At 42.3% G+C, this 23,653-nt stretch overlaps 1 protein-coding gene across 1 annotated transcript in view; it reads right to left on the reverse strand.

The window, feature by feature from the left end:
- Nucleotides 1-10,321: 10,321 nt before the first annotated feature.
- Nucleotides 10,322-23,653, reverse strand: part of dchs2 (dachsous cadherin-related 2) — a 57,256-nt gene continuing 43,924 nt past the window's right edge. Inside the window, exons 14-20 of the mRNA XM_010899209.3 lie at nt 22,823-22,936; nt 20,539-20,753; nt 18,158-18,309; nt 17,450-17,580; nt 15,657-15,943; nt 15,294-15,435; nt 10,322-13,342 (exon numbers count right to left, since the gene is read on the reverse strand). Coding sequence (XP_010897511.2) covers nt 10,737-13,342; nt 15,294-15,435; nt 15,657-15,943; nt 17,450-17,580; nt 18,158-18,309; nt 20,539-20,753; nt 22,823-22,936 — 3,647 coding nt within the window. The 3' untranslated portion in view covers nt 10,322-10,736. The remainder of the gene's footprint in view (nt 13,343-15,293; nt 15,436-15,656; nt 15,944-17,449; nt 17,581-18,157; nt 18,310-20,538; nt 20,754-22,822; nt 22,937-23,653) is intronic.

The following is a 23,653-nucleotide window of genomic DNA, read 5'->3' on the forward strand; positions in this document are numbered from 1 at the left end:
AAAGAAAAAAGAGCATTGGTGCGCCATGAAATGAAATAGCTTTGGCAGTGCAAAATTATCAGTCTCGCTAGCAATTTCTCGATTCTTATGACTATTCCAAGTAGTAAGTTAGTAGATACTAGTTGGTCTATTACTGTCTAATAAAAGCCATACAGTTCATAGATTTGTGGTGGAAGAAAACGTAATAAGAAATGTTAGTCAGTTCAACACAATGATTAATGGTGTCTAGCTAAATATTCCATCTTGGCGTGATGTTAATGCATGACAAAATGCAACTTATTATGTCAATTGGCAACATGATTGGGTTTTAAAAAGAGCCTCTCAGAGTGGCAGTGTCTCTCAGAAGTCAAGATGGGCAGAGGATCACCAATTCCCCCAATGCTGCGGCGAAAAATAGTGGAGCAATATCAGAAAGTTTCTCAAAAATTGCAAAGAGTTTGAAGATATCATCATCTACAGTGCATAATATCATCCAAAGATTCAGAGAATCTGGAACAATCTCTGTGCATAAGGGTCAAAGCCGGAAAACCATACTGGATGCCCGTGATCTTCACATACAGGAATGATACTGGGGTCAGGAATACTTCCAGAAAACATTGTCGGTGAACACAATCCACCGTGCCATTCGCCGTTGCCGGCTAAAACCCTATAGGTCAAAAAAGAAGTCGTATCTAAACAGGATCCAGAAGCGCAGGCGTTTCTCTGGCCAAGGATCATTTAAAATGGACTGTGGCAAAGTGGAAAAGTGTTCTGTGGTCAGACGAATCAAAATTTGAAGTTCATTTTGGAAAACTGGGACGCCATGTCATCTGGACTACAGAGGATAAGGGACAACCCAAGTTGTTATCAGCGCTCAGTTCAGAAGCCTGCATCTCTGATAGTATGGGGTTTGCATGAGTGCGTGTAGCCTACACATCTGGAAAGGCACCATCAATGCTGACAGTTATATCCAAGTTCTAGAACAACATATTGCTCCCATCCAGATGTCGTCTGGATGGGATCCGGGTACTGAAATGGCCAGCCTGCAGTCCAGATCTTTCAACCATAGAAAAACATTTGGGCGCATCATAAAGAGGAAGGTGCGACAAAGAAGACCTAAGACAGTTGAGCAACTAGAAGCCTGTATTAGACAAGATTGGGACACATTCCTATTCATAAACTTGAGCAACTTGTCTCCTAAGTCCCCAGATGTTTGCAATCTGTTATAAAAAGAAGAGGGGATGCCACACAGTGGTAAACATGGCCTTGTCCCAACTTTTCTGAGATGTGTTGATGCCATGAAATTTAAAAATCACTTATTTTTCCTTAAAGTGATACATTTTCTCAGTTTAGACATTTGATATGTCATCTATGTTGTATTCTGATTAAAATACTGAAATTTGAAACTTCCACATCATTGCATTATGTTTTTATTCACAATTGTACAGTGTCCCAACTTTTATGGAATCGGGTTTGTATGTCCCAATCAATACTGGCATACTAGCTTACTATATATAAAACAGTATGTACTTCACAATCATGTGCAAAGTACATACTTGTAGTACATACCATGTAGTATGCAATTTCAGATTCAACCAATGCTTTCGATTTCCTTGTAGTTCACATAGCATTGTGGTAAGCTATTCATATCTTTGTACAAAAGTTAATAAATGTTCTGTTGCCCATGTTAATACAGCAAAAAATTTTATGACTAGGATAAAAGCGGCATTTGGAGACTATGCGGGAGTGGGTTGGTTACTAGCAAGGCCTTTGGTCTTGTGGGATTGTTCCTGCTTTCAATGTTTTAATCCCGGTTTGATTCTCCCCTCAGACGCTCCAATTTTTGTCTCCCCGAAATATTTATCCATTCTGTACTTTTCAGCTGTCTCACAACAATTTATATCCACACTGTAATACTATGAATCTCATATACGTGACCCTTTTATACTGTTATTGTAGAAACGAACCAGCCTTGGAGTGATTGGAGTCATAGTTTTCATTAAAAGTAGACTGTATAGCTATTAGCCAGACATCTACAGTAATCTTTGTACAAGAGTACACTTTAGTTGCCTTAATTAACATTCTGTTGCCCACATTATTTCAGCCTAAATGTAATGGCTGAGGTAAAAGTTCCATTCCTCCTGTTTAAATTGTGTAATGGTTAAAGACACAGTCTACCACATAATTTTTTTTGAATCGAAACCAGCCAGGGACTAATCACAGGCCGGCTGAACTATGCTTGCCTGGTTCCTTTTCTTTTTTCCTTTTTGTTTTTTTTACTAGTATGTCCTCATACTTTGAACATAATCACTCCACACACATAGGCCAAGACTACTGATAGATTCAAGATGAGAACATTTATTGATCATCTGTAATTTTTATCTTTTGTGCAGTATTAAATGTTTTGCCAAGACTTAATACTCACTAGCCAGTCTCAAATTTTCGAAAAAGAGCAACAACAAAAATGCAATGTACTACAGAACCAATCCAATGTGTTTTGGATGGCCTTCATAGCAAGTAGAGAAGGTTTTCAAAGCAGTGGGCGTAGGCATGTTGCTTGGTCACTTGCAAATCGATGACTGAAGACTGTCATAGTCGGAGTAAACAACAGATGGAAAACTGGACGGGGGAGTGGTTCAGCAGCAGAAGGAACGTCGATGGGACCCTAATGGGAGAAAGACACTTTTGTTGAGCCATGGGGACTTCCAGAGGACTTCTACTGCAACAGCTTCATTGGTGGATGTCAGAGTCTATCGTGAAGACTCTCCAGGGGCACCAACTCAGGGCCTACTGAAAGTCTATAGCACAGGGCCTATAGACTCTGTGCACCAGTGTAGTGAGGAACTTTCACTTTTGTCTAGAAGTCTGCATTGCAGTTTCCGGTTTACTTACTAATACCCATCCGCATTAGTAAACACCTAAACTCACAACAAGATGAGTGATGCTGTTGTACGAAAAAAAAAAAATAGAATGTACGTGACTCATTAAAGTTTCAAGGTACATGTGGGGCATCATTTTAATCAGGAGAATGTCCTCTTTTTAATAAAATATGTCTTGCGCTATTCAATGACTTCAAACGCTAGACTAGAAATAGTCAGAAAGGCCGATTTTTTTATATACTTTCACGTAACGCAGGTTTAAGCGCAATTAATACCATATAGGACCAGATGTTTACTTCCTATGCCAGTTGTTATTTTTCAGTTTCGTTGTGAAATTAGGTTACAGTAGTAAAATAAAAGAGGAGACCTTTTTTGGTGCTTTTTTGAGGCTATGGAATTTTAAGCTTCATTCAGGTTAGAAGAGGCTGAACGAAGGTTTGTTTCAATTCACTTGATATAGGGACGCGCTAGCGTTCCAGCTCGGCCAGCGTTCTTTTAACGTTTTTGAGGATAGGGTGAATTTTTATGCGTTCTATTATCCTGCCTAATACTACACTAAAAAGGAACACGTCGCTAACTAGCTAAGCCAATAGCCGGCCGGCACACCTAAACTACTTACCCTCGTAGTTGTGCAGCTAACTCGATACGTAGAGTTTGAATCCCTTGTTCCGCTTGCTTGTTGGAGCAGGGGACCAGGCATCAACAATTCGATTGACATGACTAATGCTTATTTTAGGCAGGTCTTGGAGATTTCTACTAAAAACTGAAATTTTGGGCGACGCGAGTGATTGCCTTAAGTAAACCGGAAACTGATATGCTGACATCTGGCTAAAGTGGAAGTTCATCCATACGCTTGTGCACCTAGCCCATTGAAAAACAAACTGAAATCTTCGAGGGGGAAAAATGAAAAAAAAATAATTACAATAACCTGGTTGCATAAGTGTGCACACCCTCTTATCACTGGGGATGTGGCTGTGGCTGTGTTCAGAATTAACCATCACATTCAAACTCTTATGCAACCAGGTGTTTTGTTGGCAGACCTTAAAGTGAACCTCAACGGTTTTATGGTCGTATCCCAAAAAACTGTGAGAAACCTCGGCATTGCTCTTGACTCTGATCTCTCCTTTGCTGAACATATCTCAAGAGCTGCTTTTTTACATCTCCAGAATATTGCAGAAATCTGAAAATGTTTGTCAAAAACTGATGCAGAAAAAGGAAACCATGCTTTTGTCACTTCTAGATTAGATTACTGTAATGCTCTTCTCTCTGGTTACACTGACAAATCAATAAATAATCTTGAATTAGTGCTGAACACGGATGCTAGAATCCTGATCTGTATTTTCGAGGGTGAAATGGTTACATCAATGAAGCAAGGTATAATTATATTAATTCCAAAGCTAGACAATTATTCAATTAAATATTGATTAAAAATGTATTGCACTGGTATTTGCAAAAATACTGAAGAAAGTAATAGATCAGTTCATGAAGGAAACTTTTAAAGGGGCGTCATACAACTTTTCAGAGAATTTGGCATTACATCCAACTGGCCTCACAACCACAAGTAACCACACCAGCCCAGGACCTCCACATCCAGCATCTTCACCTCCAAGATCGTCTGAGACCAGCCACCCGGACAGCTGCTGCAACAATTGGTTTGCAGGCCGGTTGCCTTTTGTGTACATAGAGAAAGTCTTAGATCATTGAGTTCAGCTCATGATAAATGAGGGCAAAAACAAAAGTGTTGCGTTTATAATTTTGTTCAGTGTAGTTGTGGAATGTCTGAAATTTACATTTCTCTGCTCGCTGACGGCACAACTCTTTTTTTTGAAGAACAAAGATCAGGGGGCGCATGCTTTGGCATTGATCTCTGCTTTCTCTAAGGCTTCAGGTTTATATTTAAATGTTTATAAGTATGAGATGCTATGATTTTATGAATCTGTTGATGACCAAATAGATAATATACCTGTTAAAGACTGTGTGAAATACTTAGGTATACAGTGGGGCAAAAAAGTATTTAGTCAGCCACCAAAAGTTCTCCCACTCAAAAAGATGAGAGGCCTGTAATTTTCATCATAGGTACACTTCAACTATGAGAGACAAAATGAGGAAAAATTTTTTTAATGAAATAATTGGTAAATTATGGTGGAAAATAAGTATTTGGTCAATAACAAAAGTTCATCTCAATACTTTGTTATATACCCTTTGTTGGCAATGACAGACATCAAATGTTTTCTGTAAGTCTTCACAAGGTTTCCACACACTGTTGCTGTTATTTTGGCCCATTCTTCCATGCAGATCCCCTCTAGAGCAGTGATGTTTTGGGACTGTCGCTGGGCAACACAGACTTTCAACTCCCTCCAAAGATTTTCTATGGGGTTGAGATCTGGTGACTTGCTAGGCCACTCCAGGACCTTGAAATGCTTCTTACGAAGCCACTCCTTCATTGCCCGGGTGCTGTGTTTGGGATCATTGTCATGCTGAAAGACCCAGCCACGTTTCATCTTCAATGCCAAAGCTGATGGAAGGAGGTTTTCACTCAAACTCAATCTCACGATACATGGCCCCATTCATTCTTTCCTTTACACGGATCAGTCGTCCTGGTCCCTTTGCAGAAAACAGCCCCAAAGCATGATGTTTCCACCCCCATGCTTCACAGTAAGTATGGTGTTCTTTGGATGCAACTCAGCATTTTTCTCCTCCAAACGCGACAAGTTGAGTTTTTACCAAAAAGTTCTATTTTGGTTTCATCTGACCATATGACATTCTCCCAATCCTCTTCTGGACCATCCAAATGCTCTCTAACAAACCTCAGACCGGCCTGGACATGTACTGGCTTAAGCAGGGGGACACGTCTGCAGGATTTGAGTCCCTGGCGGCATAATGTTTTACTGATGGTAGCCTTTGTTACTTTGGTCCCAGCTCTCTGCAGGTCATTCACTAGGTCCCCCCCGTGTGGTTCTGAGATTTTTGCTCACCGTTCTTGTGATCATTTTGACCACACAGGGTGAGATCTTGCGTGGAGCCCCGGATCGAAGGAGATAATCTTGTGTGACTTCCATTTTCTTATAATTGCTCCCACAGTTGATTTCTTCACACCAAGCTGCTTACCTATTGCAGATTCAGTCTTCCCAGCCTGGTGCAGGTCTACAAATTTGTTTCTGGTGTCTTTTGACAGCTCTTTGGTCTTGGCCATAGAGGAGTTTGGAGTGTGACTGTTTGAGGTTGTGGACAGATGTCTTTTATACTGATAAGAAGTTCAAACAGGTGCCATTAATACAGGTAACGAGTGGAGGACAGAGGAGCCTCTTAAAGAAGAAGTTACACATCTGTGAGAGCCAGAAATCTTGTTTGTTTGTAGGTGACCAAATACTTATTTTACCGAGGAATTTACCAATAAATTCATAAAAAATCCTACAATGTTATTTTCTGGATTTTTTTCTTCTCATTTTGTCTTTCATAGTTGAAGTATACCTATGATGAAAATTACAGGCCTCTCTCATTTTTTCAATTAGTGGCTGACTAAATACTTTTTTGCCCCACTGTATGTGTCTAAAATCTACTTTGTCAGACAACATATGAACTTTTCTCCTAAAATGAATAAAATAATATATATACACTCACCTAAAGGATTATTAGGAACACCATAATAATACTGTGTTTGACCCCCTTTCGCCTTCAGAACTGCCTTAATTCTATGTGGCATTGATTCAACAAGGTGCTGAAAGCATTCTTTAGAAATGTTGGCCCATATTGATAGGATAGCATCTTGCAGTTGATGGAGATTTGTGGGATGCACATCCAGGGCACGAAGCTCCCGTTCCACCACATCTCAAAGATGCTCTATTGGGTTGAGATCTGGTGACTGTGGGGCCCATTTCAGTACAGTGAACTCATTGTCATGTTCAAGAAACCAATTTGAAATGATTCAAGCTTTGTGACATGGTGTATTATCCTGCTGGAAGTAGCCATCAGAGGATGGGTACATGGTGGTCCTAAAGGGATGGACATGGTCAAAAACAATGCTCAGGTAGGCCGTGGCATTTAAACGATGCCCAATTGGCACTAAGGGGCCTAAAGTGTGCCAAGAAAACATCCCCCACACCATTACACCACCACCAGCAGCTTGCACAGTGGTAACAAGGCATGATGGATCCATGTTCTCATTCTGTTTACTCCAAATTCTGACTCTACCATCTGAATGTCTCAACAGAAATCGAGACTCATCAAACCAGGCAACATTCTTCCAGTCTTCAACTGTCCAATTTTGGTGAGCTTGTGCAAATTGTAGCCTCTTTTTCCTATTTGTAGTGGAGATGAGTGGTACCCGGTGGGGTCTTCTGCTGTTGTAGCCCATCCGCCTCAAGGTTGTGCGTGTTGTGGCTTCACAAATGCTTTGCTGCATACCTCGGTTGTAACGAGTGATTATTTCAGTCAAAGTTGCTCTTCTATCAGCTTGAATCAGTCTGCCCATTCTCCTCTGACCTCTAGCATCAACAAGGCATTTTCGCCCACAGGACTGGATGTTTTTCCCTTTTCACACCATTCTTTGTAAACCCTAGTAATGGTTGTGCGTGAAAATCCCAGTAACTGAGCAGATTGTGAAATACTCAGACCGGCCCGTCTGGCACCAACAACCATGCCACGCTCAAAATTGCTTAAATCACCTTTCTTTCCCATTCTGACATTCAGTTTGGAGTTCAGGAGATTGTCTTGACCAGGACCACACCCCTAAATGTATTGAAGCAACTGCCATGTGATTGGTTGATTAGATAATTGCATTAATGAGAAATTTAACAGGTGTTCCTAATAATCCTTTAGGTGAGTGTATATATATATATATATTGAATAATTGTCTACAAAGGGATTTGTCTATTCTTGGATGGGTCGTCCTATCCAAAGCTGAGGGTCTGTTATGCCTAGTGTTCCCTTCTTGTTTTGTAAAGCTCTCTACCGGTAAAGAGATTAATAAAACCATTCTAGACTTTGTTTAGAAAAACAAATCCCACAAACTTAAAAAAATCTTTCCTCTCAAATAAAAGGTCTGAGGGTAGATTAGAAGCCTCTGATTTCTCTGACAAATAATACACAGCCCAAACAATTAAGGGAACACGTAATTATCACAGTATGAACCAAGTCAATTAAACTTCTGAAAAGGGAGCAAACTGGTGATCTACCCTGTGATGCTTTGGGCAATGTTCTGCTGGGAAACATTGGGTCCTGCCATTCATGTGGATGTTACTTTGACATGTACCACCTACCTAAGCATGGCAACATTGATGGCATTGGCTTCTTTCAGCAGGATAATGTGCCCTTCCACAATGTAACAATTGTTCAGGGATGGTTTGAGGAACACAAAAACGAGTTCAAGGTGTTGACTTGACCTCCAAATTCCCCAGATCTCAATCTAATTGAGTATTTGTGGGACGTGCTGGAGAAACTGGTCCAATCCCTGGAGGCCCCACCTTGCAACTTACAGGACTGAAAGGATCTGCTGCTAACGTCTTGGTGCCAGACACCACAGCACACCTTTAGAAGTCTAGTGGAATCCACGCCTCGACAGGTCAAGGCTGTTTTGGCAGCAAAAGGGGGACCTACACAATATTAGGCAGGTGGTCATAATGTTACGGCTGATCGGTGTAAATACAGTATTAGTCATTTCAGAGAATGTCATAAGTCAAGCAGTCACAATGGCACTATTAAAGAGGCCACAATTTCTCCCTGGCAGCATGATCCTGCGGTGACAACGCCTCTTTGACGCAAAGCTTTTTTCCCTTAATAAACAACTGTATTTTCTTAACATTGCCTTCAAGTAGCTTTATCTTCTCCTAATTACCGCTCACAAGAAGTTGGCGTACAGTCTCTGACAAGTTATTGATTTTCTTTGAAGTAACTTTGTTAGCCCATTCTATGGCGGCTACCTTAAGAAAAGTACCATTGTGTTTAGTAGTCAGGGTTCGGATACACACTAGAAGTTCTGACATTTGCTTTGTTCCCTGGTGGACTTTTTCTTGGTGTCTGTGGTAGAGTGGTTGCTAGTATCTCATCCTGGGCTGTTTTGCTTCTTTTTTTATGTAAGCAAGGGACATCTTGTGTGTCCATGTTGCTTTCATGGCTGTTGCCGGCTAGCACGTCTACCGATTTCTGTGAGACGTGTCATTTTTCTTACCCATTCGACTTGCATGAAATTACTCAAAGGTTGCCATATATAATTTGAACTAGTTATAGTTGTTTTCCCTTAGTCCAATAACATTAGTTATTCCGTTAACCACCTAACCCTCAAAAGTTGCAAGAGCGTGTGAAATAGTGAACGCTCTTACCACGACGCCATCTTGGCCTCCCTGTTTTGTGACAGTTGCCATGATCCATTATTTTTGTGACATCTGTGAGGTCCTCGCACCAGTCAAGGTCTAACTCCTCCCCGCCACACTCCTCACCTACCACCGTTACGCTCCCACTCCCAGATACACTTGAACGCAGCCAGCAATCCAGATCGCAATCTCCAGAATTCTAAACACCTGTGTCCAGTTTCCTCCCCTATTTAACCTGTCCTCTGTCTTCACTCCCGCGTGAGGTATTGTTTGTAGTGGACTTGCCAAGCCGTTATCGCTCGTAGCATTCACCTGTTTGACTCCCTGCCTGCCATTCCCTCTCTTCCCGTCCCCGTCCTCCAGTGTGATTTAGAGACCTGCATCCTTACCCGTCTGTCTGTTCCCTTGTTTCTCCTCCTGTTGAAACCTGCCTGTGCCGTTGCCCTTACGGACTGATTACCCGGTATCCCGACCTGCCTGCCTGTCCCTGGATTCCTCTATCGTCTACCCTTGTCGGTACTGTCACCTTCGCGGACGGATCGCTCGGTGTCCTGACCTGCCTGCCTGCTTTTGGTTTCTCCGCTTCGTCGCTTCCTGCCTGTGCCTTTGCCTTCGTGGACGGACTTCCTGGTTACCGAACCTACCGGCCCGACTCTACGGTTTTGTCAACCGCCTACTCCTCTGTACTGAAATAAACCGACAGTTGCGTCTCCGCAATTGGAACCACACCCCCCAGGTCTCGGTGTTCATTACAACATCAAAGTGTTATGCATATATTAATGAGTATGATGTGCACACCTATGACATCAGCTGAACTGGCAATAAAGCTAAAAAATTATCAAAATGTTCCTAAAGTTATTGTCCGTTTTTTTGTCGGTCTTATCTTGGTGTTATTTACTATGGGTTACACAAGTACTGGGTAATTGGCTTGATATACAGCGCATCTTCTTTCAAGTTCTTTCTTAGGCACTGCAAAACCAGATGCTTGGACAACTCAAAATCTCAATGTATGAGGTATAGAACCAAACTGATCAAGTTCTTGGGCTGATGTTGCTTCCAGAGGTAGTTTGGAACTCTATGTTGAGTGATGATTTTCAAACAAATTTTAGATTCTTTATTTGTTCTACATGAATCACAACATTTTAGAGACTCCAGTAAAACATTTAAAGTCACACTTTCATAGGCTAACAATGCCATGCTAATCATACAGGCACACAAGTACTACAAAAAAATACATTTAGGTCTTCTGTGTTGCATTATATAATTGTACATTCTTTTTTATTTATAAACCTTCCCAGAATGCAATTCAGGAACTCTTGTAACAATAAATAAAGATTTATCATTGACTGTTATACTCTCCTTTTGTGAAATGGTGGAAAATCCCATACATGGAGATAACTTAATGTAATCTAAGGTTAACTACAGTTAACATCGGTAATGGCTGATTGAATGTATTGTGGGATAACCTGATCAAATCTGAAGAGGAGACATTTAATGCAAGTATTTGGCACCTTATCATTCAATATAATGTATTTTTCAAAGTCAATAAATGTATTTTCCCCAGGCAGATTTAAACCGGTATTTCTCCCTCCAAAAGGCTGCTGGCATCCAACCTAAAGACCCCCAGCCCAGTCTCTGAAACCACCGGGGAGGCATTGGGAGTCCGTAAGGTGAGCACTGACAATGAGGGAGAGAAGCTTGGGGTCATGGCGGATGGAGTGAGTCCTGTGTTCCGGGCAAGGGGTTCGTAGGCATATTTGGGGTAGGAAGGCCTCCGAGTGAGGGTGTGCATGCTGCGAGGTGGCATCCGGGGGGGCACGGCCCTGATACCAGGCTGCGCTACACCCGTGATCAGGGGCGGTGGGTGCATGAGGCAGCGGGCTTCGGATGCCAGGTCCTCATGGCCCCCCTGGAGCTCCTCGTCGGGCAACAGGCTGATATCGGTGAAGACAGAGGCCAATGTGTGGTAGCGTGGCTCCCAGTCCAGCAGGTAGTCCCAGCCGTAACTACCCCGCAGCTGCTCCTCCAGGCACACCAGAGAACTGAGGGAGCCGTCCACAGAAGTATGGCGGTCCGAAAGGGGGACATAGCCCCTTATTCTCTCCTCCATGTCCCTCATCCTGACCTGAGGAAGCATCCCCTCGCCCCCTCCCTCCTCTTTAAAGGTGTAGAGGCTCTCAGAGCTTTGCATACCGGTGGCAAGATCTGTGCTGGAAACAGTGGTTATGACTGTTCCTGGGTCCCCATCCTCTGAATGGCAGGAAAGCTGGTCTGAGTCACGAGGCACACCGGAGTCAGACACCCTTTCGCTCTGATCCGAGTTGGCCCTCTTGCGGCGTGGGTATTCGTTGATCATCTTGATCTCCTGGTCCTCAGCTGTTTCACCTTCCGCCGAGCCTCGGCCTCTAATGTCCAAGTTCCTAATTGGGAGGGATATCTCCCTCTTCACTCGCATAGGGATGGGAGCCCTCAGCTCCCGCAAGCCGATGTTTATGCTGGTGCGCTGTTGGCCTCGGTTGGTCCTGCCAAACGTGCCTGTGCCGTGGTTGAGGTTGGCTGCAATGGCAGCTGCCTTCTTGATTGCTGCCTCCTTGGTCTTGTACCTAAGGACGAGGCCTACAAAGCTGATGAGGAGGAGGAGGAAGATGGCTAGAGAAATGCCCAAGGTGACCGTGTGGACGCTGAGGGACACACCGACCAGAGCTTCAGCTGAATTAGAGATGTTGACCGTCACCAGGCTTGTGGTAGATCTGGAGTCCATTCTGGGACTGCCGGCAGACACCAAGAGCTCAACCACATCTTGGTTTGAAGAACTACTTCTCTTGCGGTACACTGGGCCTGAGACAAACACAGCACCCGTTGTTTTGTTGATGGAGAAAAACGGTGAAGGGTTGACTAGGGAATACTCCACCACACCATCCAGGCCTCCATCATGGTCCATAGCCATAACGTGGCCGACCATCTGTCCAACCTTGACATTTGTGGGGAGGACAAAACGGTACTGTCTCTGGGTGAACACAGGACTGAACTCATCCATCCCTTCGATGGCCACCTGGACCCTCACAGTGGCAGCCTGCTCACCTTTATCTCTGGCTTCCACCACAAAACAGTATTCACTCTCCCGCTCAAAATCAAAGGTTTGCCGAGTGTGGATATCCCCTGTGAGAGGGTCGATTGCAAAGGCCTCTTTCCTGTCAGGACTACCGCTGCCATAATCCATGAAGCAGGATGACAGTATGGAGTAGGTAAGCTGGCCATAGTATCCAGAGTCTTGGTCTACAGCGTATACTGAACAAGTCAAGGTAAAGGCTGGCAGGTTCTCCTGTACAGAGCAGTTGACCACTGGGAAAATGAAGTAGGGCGAGTTGTCGTTCTCGTCCAAAATAGTGACAAAGACTACAGTGAAGGTCACCTTGCGATTTCCTTGTTTGCCCCCATCGGAAGCCTGTATGGTAAGTGTGTATTGGGAGTCTTCTTCGTAATCAAGACTTTGATTGACTTCCAGGATACCGGTGTGAGTGTCAAGCCTGAGGTGACCCTTGCTGTTCCCTGAGATAATGTCATACCAGACCAGACCACTGGTTCCATGGTCAGGGTCCTGGGCAAGTACCTGCAGTAGTTGTGTGCCAATTGGGCTGTTCTCACTGACCTGAGCGTGGTACTCTGCATTTACAAAATCTGGTGCATTATCGTTGACATCCTCTACTGTGACCACCACAACCGCCGAGCTGTTAAATGGGGGCAAGCCGCAGTCAGAAACAGTCATGGTCAATGTGTAGCTCTCTGTGGTCTCACGGTCCAATGGCTGGCACAAAACTAGACTCCCCTTGGTTCTCAACTGGCTCTCTGTTTGGACCGCTCCTACTTCTATACAAAACCTTCTGTTCTCATTGCCACTCACAATTTCAAAATCCAGACGTGTGTTTTCGGGTGCCGAGTCTAGGTCCTCGGCCCAGAGGGTCAGCAATGTGGTGCCCACTGGTGTATCTTCGGAAGGGTTGACCGTGTAGGTGTTGTGCTGGAAAAGGGGGATGTGGTCGTTGGCATCCAGGACTAGGATATCCACTGAAGTGACCGTGGAGAGAAGGGGGTCACCCCCGTCTCTGGCCTCCACCACGAGCTGGATCACGTTACTGTTGGTGACGTACTTCAGGGGCTTGTTTGTGAACACTGAACCTGAAAGAGAAATGGGTTTGGAGTTATCTATTGCAGTCTTACTACTTTTCAACCTACTAAAAGTTCTGAGTATTTTTTTGGGCTTTATTCAGCTTAATTAAAAGTGCTATACAAATTTAAAGTTAATACCTATTTTGTCATAGTCTAATGTTAGGACAATAAGGGTGCCTTTCAGTTGTTCAACAGACAGACAACAGCTGCCATGGCAGGACAGTTTGAGATGCCCAATTCACAATCATGAGGCGCGTTGCCTCATCATAGCAACTCCACTATTAAAAGGAGTTTGAAGTGCAGAACAGTGCTGAGCCAATTTGTGAAGTCATCTTCGGGACCCCTGGACAGTGTTGGTAAGCCGCAACAAGAATTTGAGGCCACAATGAAATAGCTGTAGTGCAGGGCATAATTAAAGCTCTCATTTTTACGGTAAAGAACAGCCTATAAAAATAGATCAATGCTAGTGGAATGCCTATTCATCCAGGAAAGCCCCCGGAGATTAAAACTATTTTAAAAGGGAGAACGGGGTAGCCGCAAATGCAGTAGAACAAAATCACTCAATACCTGATGAGTTGAATCAATCACTGAGTCTATGATCTTAGAGTGGTTTATACAGACACATTTATACAGACCCATTTTTCAGCATAATAAAAAACAGAGGTGTAGGGCTGTCATTTTACTGAAAACCAAATTCTGTATCGTGGCAATAATCCTTTAAACAGAGGTTTTGTGGGCTTGTTGCTGAAGTTTCATTTAAAAATGTTAAACTACCAAATTATGTTTACTGATGTGAAGAAAGGAAATAGAGATTGAAAACCGTTTTGTCTTTTTCATTACAGAGAATCAAAAACAACTTGCCAACCAGTGAAACATATAGAAACTGGAGTAAATGCATAAGGAGAAAGTATTGTGTATCTGGTTCAAATTAAGATTAAGACATGGTTCTGAGAGGCTTAATTCAAATATTGATGCCTGTCCAAATTTCACTTCACCCATTTTTTGGTTGCACAATAAAACAAGGAGAACACATACTAAAGTCAGTGGCCCTCCAAAGCAACAAGAGCCTGTAACAAATCTTGCTTGGCTGGAAGCAAAAAAAATGCAACAGACAGCTTTGAGAATGTTGTGGTTTCTGAGTTAGCTTCGGCTCATTCAATTCATCTTCTTCACTCATCAAGTCGGGGAGGGCGCCGGCTTACCCGGACATCTTGAAACATTGAGCTAGCAGGAGAGACCCGGCTCCTTAGCAGACCATTATATCAGTGACCTCATCACCTGTCTTTCACATTTACGGTCATCATCTCTTTTTTCTCTCGCTTCCCTGCACTCATTCACTCATCCATGCCCTTAGAAAGACAAAGTATTGATGGATGGAGAGACAGAGGCTACTGACACTCTGGATATCCCTTGATGTGTAGAGCCCCCTATGACACACAAGTTATATTGGCAAAGAGCATGCCAAAATAATTGGATTGGGAATGTAAAAGATGAGAAAGGAAACTATGCTGTCAGACAGTCTAAAGATATAAACCTGTAAAAAAAGAAAGGAAAAAAAAGAAAGGGCTTTACGTTTGACAAGCTGAATCGTAGGAACTGAAAGGAGCACATTTTGTATTATCCCATGAGGTTTAGCCCTATTGTTTTGAGGCCTAGTGGCAGCTAAATCTATCAATCACTGGAGTTTTGTCTGACTTTTTTCTTGAACGATGGGCATTGTTGGGAGGATTTTCTTTACTGACATTTCCGGTAATGAAGAAAAACATTTACATGGCCTTCACTAATCGAAGTGTGACACATTCTTCTTCAATGCCTTAAACTTGGCCATTCTCTCTGTCCACTCAATAAAGTAAATAGGTGAATTTACTATATTGTTGAAATGCTCATGAGCGAAATGTATTTACAAATATTCCTGAAATTACCAATCCTCTAATTGGTAGACAGATTGAAGAATTCTTACCATTGTCCGGGTGGATGTAGAAGCCATGTAGAGGAGATGATAGGAGTCTGTAGCTGAGTTTGCCATTGTGTCCAGCGTCCCTGTCTGTGGCAGATACAGTCAGGATCAACATGTTGGCAGGGGAAAGCTCTGGAAGCTCCACCTGGGGGTCCAAACAAAACATTTCATTAACAGGAAACACCTCTAACCATCTCATGGAGAACTTTGAGTCAGAGGACATCACTAAAGATTGAACGAGTCCAATTGCGAGTCGTGTGAACAAAATATACTTCGACCAGCTTGACATAACCCCATCGCCTTGGTGAGTAGCTCTCATTATTAATCAGTCATAAATAGAATGTTACATGGACCAGCGCTAGTCACCTGGTAGGAGTCCTGGGAGAAGACGGGCGCATTGTCGTTGACATCCAGCACCTGCACCACGACATCGGCAGTGGCAACGTGAAGGGAGTCAGAGGCCCACACTGTCAGCCTGTGTTCCACCTGCTCTTCGTGGTCTAGCGTTCGTTTCAGGGTCACCACGCCTGTGTAGCGGTCGATGGCGAAGCTCCCGTCGGAGCTGGTGTTGTCCGAAAAGCTGTATGTGACTGTGGATGTAAGGTCCACGTCGTTCGCGCGGACCTGGGTCACCGTGTAGCCAGCTGGGAGGTCTGGTAACCAGCAACATGTGAGTGACGTACTTACAGTAGTATCAAACACTTCACCTAGTCAATCTCACACTGCTTGTTGTAAAGGGCAAGTAAGCATTTAGTGGTTAATACCTTATGTATTCTGTTTATATATGTTATGTATCAAAAGTTTAAATATTTAGAGATAATGGCTTACTAGAATTGGGTGTGAGCAATCGTGTCCAACTTCATCCCTAGCATTATTTTGATACATATTAATCATCTCAAATTGTAAGCCCTCTAAATCAAGAAATACTAGCCTTTGTCCCTGTCTTTAGAACAGAACAAAACATCACCAGCAACAAAGCTTCCTGACCGCACTGACCTGTTAAGATGACAGGTTTTATGAAATCAATGAAACATTTGATCGGAAAATGGAAACCAAAAAACATTGACTCCTATAGGCTCTGTGCACAAGCATATGGACGAACCTCCGCTTTAGCCAGATGTCGGCATATCATTTTCCGGTTTACTTAAGGCGATCACCCGCGTCGCCCAAATTTTCAGTTTTTAGTAGATGTCTCCAAGGCCTGCCTAAAATAATAATGTCCATCGAATTGTTGATGCCTGGTCCCCTGCTCCAACAAGCAAGTGGAACAAGGGATTCAAACTCTACATATCGAGTTATCTGCACAACTACGAGGGTAAGTAGTTCACTGTGGTGTGCCGGCCGGCTATCGGCTAAGCTAGTTAGCGACATGTTCCTTTTTAGTGTAGTATTAGGCAGGACAATAGAACGCATAAAAATTCATCCTAGCCTCAACGGTAAAAGAACGCTGGCTGAGTTGGAACGCTAGCGCGTCCCCATAGCAAGTGATTTGAAACAAACCTTTGTTAAGCCTCTTCTAACCTGAATGAAGCTTAAAATTCCATAGCCTCAAAAAAGCACCAAAACAGGTCTCCTCTTTTATTTTACTACTGTAACCTCATTTCACAACGAAACTGAAAAATAACAACTGGCATAGGAAGTAAACATCTGGTCCTATATGGTATTAATTGCGCTTAAACCTGCGTTACGTGGAAGTATATGAAAAAAAGATATAATAATCGCCTTTTCTGACTATTTCTAGTCTAGCGTTTGAAGTCATTGAATGGCGCAAGTATATAAGTATATAAAAAAAAATAATCGCATTTTCTGACTATTTCTAGTCTAGCGTTTGAAGTCATTGAATGGCGCAAGCCATATTTTATTAAAAAGAGGACATTCTCCTGATTAAAATGATGCCCCACTTGTACCTTGAAACTTAAATGAGTCACGTACATTATATTTCTTTTTTTTTCCGTACAACAGCATCACTCATCTTGTTGTGAGTTTAGGTGTTTACTAATGCGGATGAGTATTAGTAAGTAAACCGGAAACTGCAATGCAGACTTCTAGCCAAAAGCGGAAGTTCCTCACTACGCTGGTGCACAGAGTCTATAGGCCCTGGTTGAATATTTCCACTATAATCGGAATGAGGTGGCTAGTTACAGAAGAAAGTGTCTTACTCTCTGCTACGACCACAGGCTCCATGGGGGGGATGGCTGGGCTGTTGTCGTTGACATCCACTACCTGGACCCGGACTGTGGCAGTGCTGCTGAGAGGAGGGCTCCCCCTGTCTGATGCCTGCAGTACCAGTCTGGGAGCATCACCACCACCACAGAAAATCACACATTAATACCAGACAATATGTCAACATGTTTCAAACCCTAGCTGCAAAGAGACAGTATTAAGTTATGAGTTTAAGGCAATATTTGCACCTCTGGTTAGATGCTAAGTGTATTTCGTTGTACTGTACTCGTACTGTTCAATTACAATAAAATGAAGTGTAATCTAATCTATTTTCTACAGCTATGAGCAGCACTGCCAAACACCAGATGTCATTCTTGGCTCAGTAATGATATATGCAGGTATCAGTAGTCTATGAGCATAAAATGTGCATGTACTGTACAGAGGTAACTCTCAGATGTATGTAATAAGCTGACTATGCACCTTAACAGGTCTTGTTTTAATGTTTAAAAAAACTATAAAAAGGGTCACAAATAAGATGGGCTGAAATAAAAATAAAGTGATTTGACAATATGGCGCTACAAGACTATATTTTCAAAGACCTGCAGCCACAGAAAAGCATTAAGGAGCATGCATCTTTCATTACTATATTGCCATAGCAAATGAAATCTCTTTGGTAGGATTAAGCATAATGTAAGTTTGTATACTTGTAAAAAGATGTGATTTCTCTGTCCAGAACAGTGTTGGTGGCAAGGATCCCACGCACTGAATCGATAATGAATGCCTCATTCTGGTTACCGGACAGTATGGAGTATTCAATCAGACCATTCGTACCACTGTCCGCATCAGAGGCAAACACCTACAATGGAAGGAGAAAGGCAATATAAAGACTTATAAGCTATAGCTATATAACCAACATCTAACATAAACATAGCATATATTGTGTCAAATGTAAAAAAAACATTTAAGTAAATTCAGACAAGGTTGTGGTGGTCATGGAATTATGGAGGATTGTTATAATCCCGCAAAAATATATAAACTCATTAGTTAGCTAGAGTGTATTTGTTAGTGGGTGTGTAGTGTTAGCACTAGTACCTAGCTAGCTACCCTGTACTCGCTAGCAAAGTAGTTAGCTAGGTACATTCAGTGGGGAGAACAAGTATTGGATACACTGCCGCTTTTGCAGGTTTTCCCACGTAGAAAGCATGTAGAAGTCTGTAATTTTTATCATAGGTACTCTTCAACTGTGAGTGACGGAATCTAAAACAAAAATCCATGATTTGATTTTTAAGTAATTAATTTGCATTTTATTGCATGACATAAGTATTTGATACATCAGAAAAGCAGAACTTAATATTTGGTACAGAAACCTTTGTTTGCAATTACAGGGATCATACGTTTCCTGTAGTTCTTTACCAGGTTAGCACACACTGCAGCAGGGATTTTGGCCCACTCCTCCATACAGACCTTCTCCAGATCCTTCAGGTTTTTGGGGCTGTTGCTGGGCAATACAGACTTTCAGCTCCCTCCAAATATTTTCTATTAGGTTCAGGTCTGGAGATTGGCTAGGCCACTCCGGGACCTTGAGATGCTTCTTACGGAGCCACTCCTTAGTTGCCCTGGCTGTGTGTTTCGGGTCGTTGTCATGCTGGAAGACCCAGCCACAACCATCCATCCTCAATACGGTGAGGTCGTCCTGTCCCCTTTGCAGAAAAGCATCCCCAAAGAATGATGTTTCCACCTCCATGCTTCCCGGTTGGGATGTTCTTGGGGTTGTACTCATCCTTCTTCTTCCTCCAAACACGGCTAGTGGAGTTTAGACCAAAAAGCTCTATTTTTGTCTCATCAGACCTCATGACCTTCTCCCATTCCTCTTCTGGATCATCCAGATGGTCATTGGCAAACTTCAGACGGAGTGTTACTAATGGTTTTCTTTGAGACTGTGGTCCCAGCTCTCTTCAGGTCATTGACCAGGTCCTGCCGTGTAGTTCTGGGCTGATCCCTCACCTTCCTCATGATCATTGATGCCCCACGAGGTGAGATCTTGCATGGAGCCCCAGACAGAGGGAGATGGACCGTCATCTTGAACTTCTTCCATTTTCTGATAATTGCGCCAACAGTTGTTGCCTTCTCACCAAGCTGCTTGCCTATTGTCCTGTAGCCCATCCTAGCCTTGTGCAGGTCTCCAATTTTATCCCTGATGTCCTCACATAGCTCTCTGGCCTTGGTCATTGTGGAGAGGTTGGAGTCTGTTTGATTGTGTGGACAGGTGTCTTTTATACAGTTAACAAGTTCAAACAGGTGCAGTTAATACAGGTAATGAGTGGAGAACAGGAGGGCTTCTTAAAGAAAAACTAACAGGTCTGTGAGAGCCGGAATTCTTACTGGTTGGTAGGTGATCAAATACATATGTAATGCAATAAAATGCAAATTAATTATTTTAAAATCATACAATGTGATTTTCTGGATTTTTGTTTTAGATTCCATCTCTCATAGTTGAAGTGTACCTATGATTACAGACCTTTACACGCTTTGTAAGTAGGAAAACCTGCAGTGTATCAAATATTTGTTCTCCCCACTGTACCTGCTGAATCACAGCTATACTTTTCTGAGGCACTGCTGTTCTCATAGATAGGCTATTCCAATTTCCAACAACTTGGAACAGTGCAGACTGTATTCTAATGCACAAGTAGGTAACGAGTTGTTAGGCAGGATTTACAGACAAGTGACAAGTAAACACAATTCATGACAGGAATGTGAAAGCTACTGTCTTTTTTCAGTATTGTGGAAATTAACCATACTCTGTTGAAAACAAAGAAAAATGCCTTAATGGTGACAAAAACAATTAATAGCGTTAAGGTGTTTTAATTAATCATACGTGTTAACTTTCACAGCCCTAGTTATTATTAATAATCATTATCAACATACTTCTCAAAAATGTTAAAGCCCATTTCCTGCATTTTCAATTGAAACAAGTTAATTTAATTTAAAGTCTTGTTTCAGTTTTTACCTGACAGACTAGCAAGTAACTTTTAACAATGACTAAGTGTTTGACAAAACTCTAACGCCTAACTGCTCCAACACGTACTTGCATGACATAGGTGTTGTGCACCTGACCCTCCCACACGGCCGTGCGGTAGTAGCTCTGATCAAAGGTTGGCGCATTGTCGTTGACATCCTGTAGTGTGACTGTGACCTGGCAGTAGGTCATGTGCCAGGGGCCACCATTGGCTAGCACCAGGAGTTTCACCTTCTGGTTGGCCTCATAGTCCAGACTGGCCTGGTCCCTCACTGTGATGTCACCTGTGAGAGAGGAAGGGGAAAGAGAGTATAATTACTGGATGTGTAAGAAAGTTTAGAGAAGAGAGTAGCTAGGAAGGCAGATTGCCTAGTGGTTACAGCATGTGAACAGTAACTGAAAGGAGGATAGATTAAATCCCAGAGCTGGCAAAGTGAAAAATCAGTTGTTCTATCATTGAGCAAGACAATTAAATAACTAATGGCTCATTTATGTCGCTATGGATATCAAAACATGCTTGGTTACTACTACTATGTTGAGAATCCCAATTTCCATCTGTAGATGTTCTATAGATGTAATGCTATCAACAAACTTTGAACAAACTATTGATAAGCAAACTGCTTTCTAAAGTTTGGGTTAGAATTAGAATAAAGGTTAGGGATGGGGTTAGGGTTAGTAAATAGTTCAAATGTTACTGATAACATTTACTGATAATACACTTTCGGAACCCTCAAAATAAAGTATTACCAAAGGCTTTTTTTGTAACTATGCTTTGAAAGAAGATTCTATCTAAATAACAGATTCATGCAGCACTACAATATTCAGGAGTATATTTACATGCATGTGTGCTCATTTGTTATGCATGTCCTAGTACGTGATAATTTATATATTTACAGTTTTACATCCAAAACACATGAAAACGTTCAGAAATCGCGCATGCACACACTCAGACACACAGAAAGTTTAGGCCATAATGAATCCATGCTGGCTAAGGCCTCTGACGTCTTTCAGTCTGTATTCCACAGAGAAGTCTGTTCCTATGTTCCAAATGGCACCCTGCTCCCTACATTATGTAGTAGATCATGGAGGCCTGGTTGAAAGTAGTGCACTACATAAGGGAATAGGGTGCTATTTGGTACATCGCGGGGTATGGGTGGAAAACATTTCAACTGCTGCATTAGACAATGCATTGAATCATCCAGGGAGGGGGAAAGAATGAGAGAGACAGGAAGAGGGGGAGAGGATGGAGAGAGCGAGTTGTTGAGAGAAAAAGTTAAAGATAACGAGATACGGGGGAGAGGGATGGTCCGAGGCAATCGAATGATTCTAGCTGAGTAATTGGAAACCGAAAGGAATGAAGTACTGTTTGGGAGAGGGATCCTGGGCTATTAGTATGGACTGATGTGCAGAAAACCGATCGATAGAAGAATAGGTGGAGGTTGGATGGGTAAATATTCTGGGCTCAGTGTGTCTGGCTTCGAAAACTACCCAAACAACAAACAGGAGTTCCTGCTGCAGGCAATTAAGAAGAATGCTCGCTGGCAATTGCCAACCTGCGCACTGGCATCTAAACTGATATACGCATCCTAAATTGTACCCCGCACCCTTTAAAGTGCGCAGCTTTTGACCAGAGATGCAGATAAGTGCTCTACTTTTGGTCTTTGGGATGCAGACCATGTGGTTTGAGCTAATGTGGTGCCTGAATTTCCCCTACGTAAAGATGTAGGATCAGCCTCCTTGCTTCTAGTTTTAATGATAACCATTGGTGGGGAAATTAGAAACTATTCATCGCCTGGAGTGAGGAATGAAATCCCACTCCAGCAATGTTTATAAATGTTCCAGTTGAAAAACTATATTGCAGCTATACTGTGAAAGTATACACACTTTGGGGCACAAAAAATAACTATTGGCATTTTTGTAATTATTTTAGCTCTGTTAGAAATGGAAAACATTAATAATATAAATGTATTTCACCATTATGAATTGACAACACTTTTTATACATAGTAACCCTTCTTCACAAAAATACTTTTTCTCAGAAAAATAATTTACATTAGTGTACAAAACATGCTTCAGTCCTGATAATTATGGAGGGAAATATTTTTTTAGCAAAATAGCAAAATGCTTTTACATAACAAATGCATCAATTAAAGTTTTTGACATTTTCAAAACTGGATTGTTCACACAAAAGTCACCCCCCCACTCCTCCCGGACACCTGGACCACCTGATTAATTAGGTTCTACAGAGGCTGGAGGGGAATTTAATTATTTTTTTGGTTATGAATTGAAGACTGGTGGTTTTTAAGCAGGATGTGAATGGGCTGTAATTCCAGTGGAAAACTTTCAGTTCATACCTGTGTGTTGGTTGATCGCGAATACACTGTTCTCGTCACTGTTGAAGATGCTGTATTCGATTTGCCGTTTGCCGTCAGTCCGGTCGTGAGCAACCACGTTTCCCACCCATGAGCCTGGACGGGCAAGCAAATAAAAAAACAAATATCCAGTGAAAAATATTACTGTAATGGGAGTGGATTCAAGTGCAGAGCACAGATTTTAATGAAGGCAACGGTACAAAAGCAGAATCCAAGTGGGGTAGTCAGAATACAGGTGGAAGTCTAAACCAGGTAAACAGGCAAAGGCACAAGAGGAGTAGGTTGGAGAACGTAGTCAAGGGGAGTTAAGATTGTAATTGTTAGATAATCGAAACCTTAAGAATCAGGGAAAAAAAGTTCAGTAGAGTAGCAAGAACTAACAATACTTCAGAACGAATATATATACAGGTGAACATGACAAGTGCAATCGCCAACAGGTGTTCAGAATTCCGGTGATGGAGGCGTGGTCTGGTTGTCTGGTGAGGGAGTGAGCAGGCAGCGAGCGTCACAATTACATCTAGGTCATATGCTGCATGGTTTTGGTGGTAAAAACTAGTGACCAAATACATGTGAAAACCACACTACAGTTGTTTTGAGTCATTAGTTTCAAGGGCCTTCAGCCCTCGATCAAATTCAAATGGGATGGATCCCAAAAAATGTATCCTTTCTCTAAAAGTATGCAATTTCATGGATTTAAAAGCAAATATTGATACATAAAACTAGCCCATCCCATACCAATCCAATTCATTTAAATACGTGGGTAGGAGTGAACACACGAATGCACACAATAAGAGAGATTATTAGGGACCACCT

This window comes from Esox lucius, chromosome 25 (genome assembly GCF_011004845.1).
Source record: "Esox lucius isolate fEsoLuc1 chromosome 25, fEsoLuc1.pri, whole genome shotgun sequence".
NCBI lineage: Eukaryota > Metazoa > Chordata > Actinopteri > Esociformes > Esocidae > Esox > Esox lucius.